Here is an 8,837-nt window from a genome sequence, read left to right as displayed (position 1 = left end):
GGCTTTGCCCGTCATTGAACTCCGACGGCGGCGAGGAAAGGGGAGGGGAGGTGAGGGCTATTGGGGGCGGGGCCTAGGGTTTCCCCCCGTCGCTTGCGGGAGCGATGCGGTGAGGGGGGGGGGTCCCACCTAGCTTAGTTTCACAACAAAGGCATGCATGCTACTCCCTCAGTCCCATAATATAAGAGCCTAGTGTAGTGTCAAAACACTCTTATATTATGGGTCGGAGGGAGTACTTGTTTCTCTGAGTTTTTTTTTCATTATATATTTTCACGTCAGTCAGTCGCGGTCTAGTGATTCAATAAATTCTATATTATGAGCATATTGTCATCTTTCAGTATTAATCATGCGAGTGGTTGTCATGTTCACATCTCTGAATATCATTGACAAGCAAAATTCAGCATACCGTCGTCCAACTGCAAAGACCTTCTACCTGGAAACAATACAGTACAATTCTTGTCTTTTTTCGGATAATAAAGTACAGTTCTAGCCGCATCTTATTCCTTTCCTTTTTTTTTCTTTGCAGCCGCCGTGGATAAGGATAAAGAGCAGTGCATGTACGTACTAATGATCTCATACTCTCCATTAATGAATTATTAGGCTAATCTAACCAAAGGTATCAGACTAGTTAAATTTGTTTAGTAAGCAGGGGTAAAAGGGCCGATTCTAGCTAGTGCCAAGCAGCATATTTCACACTAGCAGCTGAGTGGGCATTAACCCAAACGATCATCTAACCTAGCATCTGATCCCTGCAGCAGGTTATACAAAACTCCTCCCATAATCCTGTAAGATATGCCATCGATCGACGCGTGTTCCCCCGCCGTGTGCCGAACTAACCAACCATCCCTATTACACATTGCTTAGCATTAGATACTTGGGAGAGAAAGATGGTGCACGTCTCACTCTGCTGCTGGTATCATGTTGCACAAAAGAAGCAAGAAGAAAAGCTTCAGTCTCAGGTCCCAGTCTCCTCTGGTGCAGCTGGATTCAATCAATCTTGCCGGCATAAAGCTAGCCGAATCGGATTAAAGGCGGCAGCCGATGGAGGTGCTTGTTGCTGTCTCGCCCATGGCCAGTTGGCCACCATGGCCACCATGGGGTTTCACAGGGATTTCCTCGGTGCTTGCACCTGCATCTGCACAAACCTCTGATCAGTGCTGATAATTGGAGTGATGAGTGACAGATCGCGACGTTGTTAATGTTATCCGTCTCCCCGTAGGGCCGTTAGGGCGCGCGTGCGAGCCGCCTTTTTGTTTTGCAACTTGCTTCCATTTAGGTAGCATCATGGGAGAAAAAAACTAGTGCCAATTGTTGCCGTTGTTGTTATTATATGATGATGGTTTCCTCCGAATCCGTGTGCTTGCATGTGGTATTATTATTTTTTCTTCCTTATCATCTCTGATTTGATTTCTCCTCCGTGATTTCGCAAGCGTATCCAATCGTTTGACTTGCGCATAAAGAACAGGGGGTCGATATTGTAGTACTCCCTCCGTCCGGAAATACTCGTCGGAGAAATGGGTGTATCTAGACATATTTTAGTTCTAGATACATCCATTTTTATCAATTTCTCCGACAAGTATTTTTGGACGGAGGGAGTACATAATTGAGCAGGAGGATCTGGAAAGATCTGGAGTTTCTAGTGAAATGTTTGTGTGCAAGTACACTTGCCAAGAAATAAAAATGAAAAGGCAGACAGATGGGAAGTTGAAGGGAGATGCAGGCATGCTAACCACCTGCGTGCCTGCGTGCAGCAATGAGAAGAACAGTTAGCAACCACATTTAATCAAATCAGGCTGGACCATTTGGTTGGATCCATGTAGCTGTCAGCGTGTGCAGCAGTTCCATGATCACTACACGTTTAAGTACAGTGACATCCATCTAATTTGCCTCAATGATTACCACGGCACGGGTGATCGTACACACTAACACTATGGCAGCTGATCAAACTTTTTACTCGAGTATAAGTACAGCCTGACCCCAAGCCCGTATGGCACTCGTAATCAGATATTTTTCTTAAGCATGTACTACTAGACAGAAGATAATGCATGATTACCAAGTCAATGTAAATCCGCAAGAGTGGTTAACTAATTATTCGGCCGATAAGAACGAACTCTCGCATCGCATCACATCACATCACATCACATCTGAGATTAAGAAGAAAAGATCTTGTTATAATTAGACCATAGCATCTGAACAAACATCTTTTTTTTTGGAAGGGTTTGAACAAGCATCTTACTTACACACCATAGTATCTGATTTCAAACCCATATTGCAGCTGCTAATACCAAGTCAGATGTTTTTTTTTCTGAAGCATGGTTACCAGGTCAATGTAATAAATCTCTAAACACCGGTTAACCATTCGGTCGATAAGAACGAACACACAGCACGGTGCCATCAGATATTTTACATGACAAATCGAAGAGAAAAGATCTTCAGATGGAATAAAAAATATCTCGGGATATTTTTTGCTTGTTTGTTCGGCAGGACTGGATTTGCCTTGCAAGAAAAGAAAAGAAAAGAAAAGAAAAGGAAAGGTGTTTCCTTTGTGACTGTCCTTTGCTTTCCATAATGTGTGCCGCTTTCTTATCCTGCATTCTCCTTTTTCTCCTCCCTGATGGGCACCTTAGTGAAATGCGCACTCGGACGACTGGGCCTCTTTACAAATTAGGTTCAGTTATTATTCCCCAGCGCCTTTTTCCGAATGTGCATGGTGAAATTTCCTGCATCTGGACGCCTGCTGCCCATCCCACTGAGTGAAATGCTTCTGCCCGCTTGCCTTCCATGCAGCATTTTCATCGTGCTTGTCCTCGTCAGAGAGCAGTAAATATAAGTAGATAACATTCATCCATCTAACAAGATCCATGATCTATCCACCCATCCACCGGACCGGACTGAACCTGAACCGAATTGAATGGCGCTGCCGTAGCCGTACTGGTTGGCGCTGCGCCTGCTTTGCAGTAACAGATGGATGGATGGATGGACAGTTATGCCAACCAAACCAAACGGCAACAGCTGCACCTGAACTTCTCTGCTAGCTGTCCACTGCCCAGGATCCATTCGGCTCACAAAGCGTCGAATTTCAAATGGCCCGGTGAATTTCATTTTATTTTATTTACAAATTTAGCAGCTTTTGGGTAAGATTCAGACGTTCAGTCAAGTCAGGGTTGCTCGCTGAAACAACGGCCAGGGTTTCAGACTTGAGTGGGTGTTTACATACAGGTTAATTACTTACTAACAGTAACATGACAGCCAGAGTTTCAGACTTGAGTGGGCACTAGAATACAGGATTGATTCAGTGGGAATTACTAGCAGCATATAGCAGCAGAAAAATTCAGAGAGAGCATTCATGATTGCCCATGTGTTTCAGGCTCCAGCAGCCATGCATGGTAAAACCTGCCAGATCTTTTGTTCAACCCCAGTGGCATCCACGTCGGATTATGCTGTCGCCCCAGTGCAAAGCCGAATCTATTTTTTCAAATCTCCCTGTCATACGCCGCTGAAAGCCGAAAGTTTTCAACTTTCAACTTTCAACTTTGAGCAGCGGCACAAGTACAGAAATATCAGCCCAACAATCCAAGGAAGACAGTGGGCGGAGCAAAGGGGAAAAAAGCTTCTTTCTTCCTTCCTTCACCCTGGCCCGCCGGCCCCGCTCGTCGCCTCCCTCGGCTCGGCCCTATCCACCCACCCGTCGACGGAGGACGGACGGTCTCCTTAAATCCGATCCGCGGATCACCACTACCACCACCATTACCGCGCCTCCGCTCCCTCGCCCCGCTCTCCCCTTTCTTGCGTGCCCACCCACCCGCCTCACTCCCAACCCAACCACCACTCAAGGTCGGCACTGCCGCTGCGACTTCTTGGTGAGCACTCGGATCAGGTTTCACAGGCGTCGGACCGCGAGGAAGCCGCCGGATCTTCTCCGACGTCGGTGCCGAGATCCGGAGTGCAAATCTGAACCCCGTGCGTCTCCGAGCCTCAGGGGATCTCCTGCGGGATTTTGATTTTGGGGATCGTTCTTGTTGGATAACAGTTCAGCGGCCGTCCGATCTGCGCTCTCTACACCAGTGGTGAGGAAACTGCTCTCTGCTCTTCCCAACATCTGCTCCCGCCCTCGCATTACATCTTTGATTTTGCATCTGAGTAGTAGTTACTCCTGGTTTGTTAGCTAGTTGATCCAGGAAGCGCAGAAAAAAAGATGATGAACTTGAGGCTGTGTGTGTGTGAAACAACTCCTCAGATTCAACTGTTCTGCAGCAGCCTTTGGTGAAGGAAAGAAACCCTGGCTGTTTTCCATTTATTATCCAGATGCCAACTGCTGGATCCGTGCTTGCTTGTTTTCCAGAGCTGGGGAGTGCCTGTGCCTGATCTGGGCAGAGGAGTCTCCACTCGATCTCTAGCAAAAAGGCACCCTTTTTTCCACTCCACCGCTTCTTAGATTGTACTCCGTACAGTAGTAGTAGCAAAGACTAATATTTCCAAGTTTAATGAATATACTACGTGTACTACGCGCCGGCGTCAACGGGAGGCCTAAAACGTTCTCGTTTATCCACCCACGACGCGCGGATTAAGGATAGGAACAAGGAGAAAAGGGCTAGTTTTGCTGATCAAGGATGCCTGTAATAAGGGTGTTACGTTGGCCTTTCGCCATCGGAGAAGCCGTGCCGCATCTGGCCATGTTTGTATCTGGTACACAAACGAGAATGACTGATCAACTGATTGGTCCACTGTCCCTAGCCAGGGTCTGGATTTAGTCAAGTGGGCATGGTTTAGTCTCTGTTAGGCTTGACTTTCACCATACTCACTATTAAATCTCCACATGGCAGCATGTGCTTGCAGACAGAAACAGTCGCTGTTAAGCGTGCTTGTTGTAGGAGCTACTTACCATGCTGTGTGCGATACGCCGGTTTTGTCGCTAGATAGGAACAGAATGTAAGATAATCTATGGCATGCCTTAGCTTGTTCTGTAATGTTCAATTGTTCATAGCATGCCTTTGAGCTTATTTCACAGGGTATTGATCACCGTGCTGCTTTTGAACTGCAGATCGCACTCTTGCTGCTGTCGCCTGCTGCTGCGGTTGGTTACTCAGGGTTTGCATCAGGTCCAAAGATGACTTTGCGCAGCATAGTTCGCGATTTAAGGGAGAGCTTCGGAAACCTGTCAAGGCGGAATTTCGAGGCGAAAATCTCAAGCGTCCCAAGCCTTTCGGGCCATCACCGAGGGAAATCGCTTGAATCTGCAAGTGATCTGCAGGATAGTCTTGTCACAAACCTGCAAGGCAATTGGGCTAGCCTTCCTCCTGAATTACTTCGGGATGTGATGAAAAGGCTGGAGGAAGACGACAGCAATTGGCCGTCCCGCAAAGATGTTGTTGCCTGCGCTTCTGTCTGTACAACCTGGAGAGACATGTGCAAGGATATTGTGAGGAATCCAGAATTCTGTGGAAAGCTCACCTTTCCTGTGTCCCTTAAGCAGGTAACCACACCATTCTCTCCCGGTTAATAAGAAAAGTTGGTATCCATATTGTTTATCAGTCTGGCCCTGTATTTAATTAAGCTATCCGTTTTTGTTACTTGGGATGTGATATTTTCTTACCTTTTAATAACACTTGGTTCAATTTCTCATGTGCAGCCTGGATCTCGAGATGGATTGATCCAATGTTTCATCAAAAGGGACAAGTCAAAGCTGACTTATCGTCTCTACCTGTCCCTTACTTCTGGTATGTTTGTCTAATTGCTCTGCACTTCTCCATTGTGCTCCTAATCATCATTTTTTTAATTCTGTTTTGATGATTCACTTATGATTTTTAAGTATCGAGATGTATAAAAATAAAAAAGTATAGTGTATAAAGCCTTCAGTAACCTCAGTAAAGTTGTAGGGATGCCCTGTTTTATTCATAATTCTGTATTTGCTACAGAGGTTTAAGTAGTTTTGTTTTAATATGGTCAGAAGTCAGAGCAAACTACACAGCACACTGAGCATTTTGATTGCCTATTGCAGCTGTGCTTGATGATAATGGCAAGTTCCTACTGTCAGCTAAAAGGAGTCGGAGAACAACTTACACCGACTATGCCATTTCTATGGATCCTAAAAATATATCCCGGTCAAGTAGTGGCTACATCGGGAAATTGAGGTAACATACCCTTTGACAACAGTCGTCCCTTACCCCATTGTCACTTGAAATGACTTTGTCCGGGTATATGTGCATACAAATCTAACAGACAACATGGATGGTCCTTGCAGGTCAAATTTCCTCGGCACCAAATTCATCATCTACGACACGCAGCCGTCCTACAATGCCAGTAAACTCTGCCCGCAGGAACGGACCAGCCGGCGGTTCTCCTCCAGGAAAGTCTCCCCCAAAGTTCCAGCGGCGACTGGCAGCTACCCCATCGCTCAGGTGAACTACGAGCTGAACGTGCTCGGCACCCGCGGGCCAAGGCGGATGCAGTGCACCATGAACTCCATCCCGACATCGGCGGTAGACCCTGATGGCGTTGTGCCTGGCCAACCGAAGGAGCTCCTCCCTCGGCTATTCGAGGAATCCTTCCGCACCACCGCAAGTTCCCGGTACTCCACGGACTTCAGCAGCTGCCACTTCTCCGAGTTTGGGGGAGGGCCTCTGAGAGAAGAAGGTGGCGACGAAAATGCGGGGGACAAGGAGAGCCCGCTGGTTCTCAAGAACAAGTCGCCTCGGTGGCACGAGCAGCTGCAGTGCTGGTGCCTCAACTTCCGGGGGCGCGTCACGGTGGCCTCGGTCAAGAACTTCCAGCTGATCGCCGCCCCCGCCCCGCCACCGCCAGCCTCCGGAGGAGAGGCGGCTCCCGAGCCGTCTTCACAGACGCAACCGCCCCAGCAGCAGCCTACCTCTGCTGCCGCCGCGCAGCCCCAGCCTGCTGGCAGTTCCTTGTCGGCGTCGTCGTCCTCGTCCTCGAGCCACCACGACACGGTGCTGCTGCAGTTCGGCAAGGTGTCCAAGGACACCTTCACCATGGACTACCGGTACCCGCTGTCGGCGTTCCAGGCCTTCGCCATCTGCCTGACCAGCTTCGACACCAAGCTGGCGTGTGAATAAACAGATTCTCAGTACAACATCAGCGGTCATTCAGTGTCCCCTCTATGTCGAGCTTCCCGCCCGGGCCTGGGAACAAACGAGCGAACGGATGCATCAAGTGCAGGACTAAATTTCTCTGCAGCATACAGCTACTGTTGGTTCAGTTTCAGTCCCCCCATTGTGCCTGGTAAAGGTGTTATCAATAGGTAGGGGAGATGATGTGCTTGTTAAAGCTGTTGATAGGGTTAGGGGCTGAAGGTGTCTGTGGTTCAGGGACAGGCTTCCACTAAGGATGTGATTGCTACCTATGCCTGTCTGATGCTGCCTCTGCCTGGGACTGGTATGAAATGTGGATTAGAGATGTTGAGTTGCAAGGTAGTGCTAGGGATGTTGTGGTCTTGCAAGGTTGAGTTGTCCTGGTCTCTCAGTTTGGGGCATTGTATCTGGTGGGTGCTCAGCCCAGACAGCATACATGTACTAGAAGTTACTTGAGTGCTGGACTGATGTGACCATGGATGTAAGAAATCTTGATTTGATCAGTTGATTTGCTTGCTTGCGTGGTGTGCTGCACTGTATCTGCTAACAGTCGGCGATCACTGCCATTATATTAGCTTAAAAGACGAAAATCAATTCGGCTCCCGGGTGCAAATGCACCCGGGGCCATTTTTGAAAAAAAATTCAAATGTCAAAAAATTTGAGACAAAATTTTTTTTTGTCATCTTTGTCACTACAAATGTGACCTGCAAATTTTGAGACAAAAATGTTAATCATTTTGGCTTGCGCAAAAAAGACAAATCAAAGACCAAATGTCACCCAAAATTTATTTATTTTCGCCGACGGAACACCGCTGCTCCGTTCCGCGTGAATTTTGTCAAGCATGTTTGTGACACCAACATGATCATCTACAGTTTTTTTCAGAATTTTTTGAAAACATTTAATTTGTTTTTTGGGGTACTGTTCATCCGGGTGCAAATGCACCCGGGAGCCAAAACGCCTCCCCCTTAAAAGAAAAATACTACTCCAGTCTAATTCATATTAATTGACGCGCACTTGGTTCAACTAATATAAGTGCTGGACTATAGGTCTCTTTTTGTTCCAAGGAATTTCATAGAAATTCTGTAGGATAGGATTCTTATAGGCATTTTTTCTTTAGAGCCATTTGATTCATAGGAATGGATTATTATTCCTACATAGGATTGGTTCCTACCCTTCACATTTCAAAGAAAAATAAATATGAGTCTAGAATCAATGAAAAAAAAATCCCAATGCTGTAAATCAAATGGCATCTTTTTTCTATTCCCACTAATAAGATTTGAGATACATGTCATCTCATTTTCTACAAGTTTCTTATTCTTATAATAATCCTATCATATGAACCAAAGGAGGCCTAAATGTGCGTCAACTAATATGGATCGGAGGAAATATAATAATGATAAATAAAGTATTTGACCCGATGAAATAAAGATTCGCCAAAAAGATACTCCCTCCGTCCCAAAATAAGTGACTCAAAAAGTGAGTCAACTTTGTATTAAAGTTAGTACAAAGTTGAGTCATTTTTGAGTCACTTATTTTGAAACGGAGGGAGTAAAAGATAAAGATTCACCAAACTCTGGCCCGGCAGAGGTACATGTACATGTGGAGGCACGTACAGCTGCAGAATTTGGCGACCAGATTTCCTCTTCCTCTGCACTGCCTTGGTTCGGGCTGGCTAGCTTGTCGTGTCCTCTTTGGCTTTGGCTTTGGCTTAATTTAAAATTAATCGTAATACAAAACCCTCGACACTGG

At 46.5% G+C, this 8,837-nt stretch overlaps 1 protein-coding gene across 1 annotated transcript; it reads left to right on the top strand.

Moving 5' to 3' along the window:
- Nucleotides 1-3,639: 3,639 nt before the first annotated feature.
- LOC119366547 (tubby-like F-box protein 7) lies at nt 3,640-7,608 on the top strand. The gene is made up of 5 exons (XM_037632302.1): nt 3,640-4,067; nt 5,042-5,473; nt 5,630-5,717; nt 5,999-6,131; nt 6,242-7,608. Exons 2-5 carry the CDS (start codon nt 5,108-5,110, stop codon nt 7,071-7,073), a joined length of 1,419 nt encoding a protein of 472 aa, XP_037488199.1. The 5' UTR covers nt 3,640-4,067; nt 5,042-5,107; the 3' UTR covers nt 7,074-7,608.
- Nucleotides 7,609-8,837: the final 1,229 nt, after the last annotated feature.

Source organism: Triticum dicoccoides, chromosome 2B, assembly GCF_002162155.2.
Source record: "Triticum dicoccoides isolate Atlit2015 ecotype Zavitan chromosome 2B, WEW_v2.0, whole genome shotgun sequence".
NCBI classification, from domain to species: Eukaryota; Viridiplantae; Streptophyta; class Magnoliopsida; order Poales; family Poaceae; genus Triticum; species Triticum dicoccoides.
This window is presented reverse-complemented; position numbering and strand designations above follow the sequence as displayed.

Excerpts from the sequence above, each read along its gene's own strand:
- LOC119366547 (XM_037632302.1), top strand. The coding sequence starts at position 5,108 with ATGACTTTGCGCAGCATAGTTCGCGATTTAAGGGAGAGCTTCGGAAAC. Across the intron at positions 5,474-5,629 it reads TTCCTGTGTCCCTTAAGCAG|CCTGGATCTCGAGATGGATT; the intron begins GTAACCACACCA and ends TCTCATGTGCAG. Across the intron at positions 5,718-5,998 it reads CTACCTGTCCCTTACTTCTG|CTGTGCTTGATGATAATGGC; the intron begins GTATGTTTGTCT and ends TGCCTATTGCAG.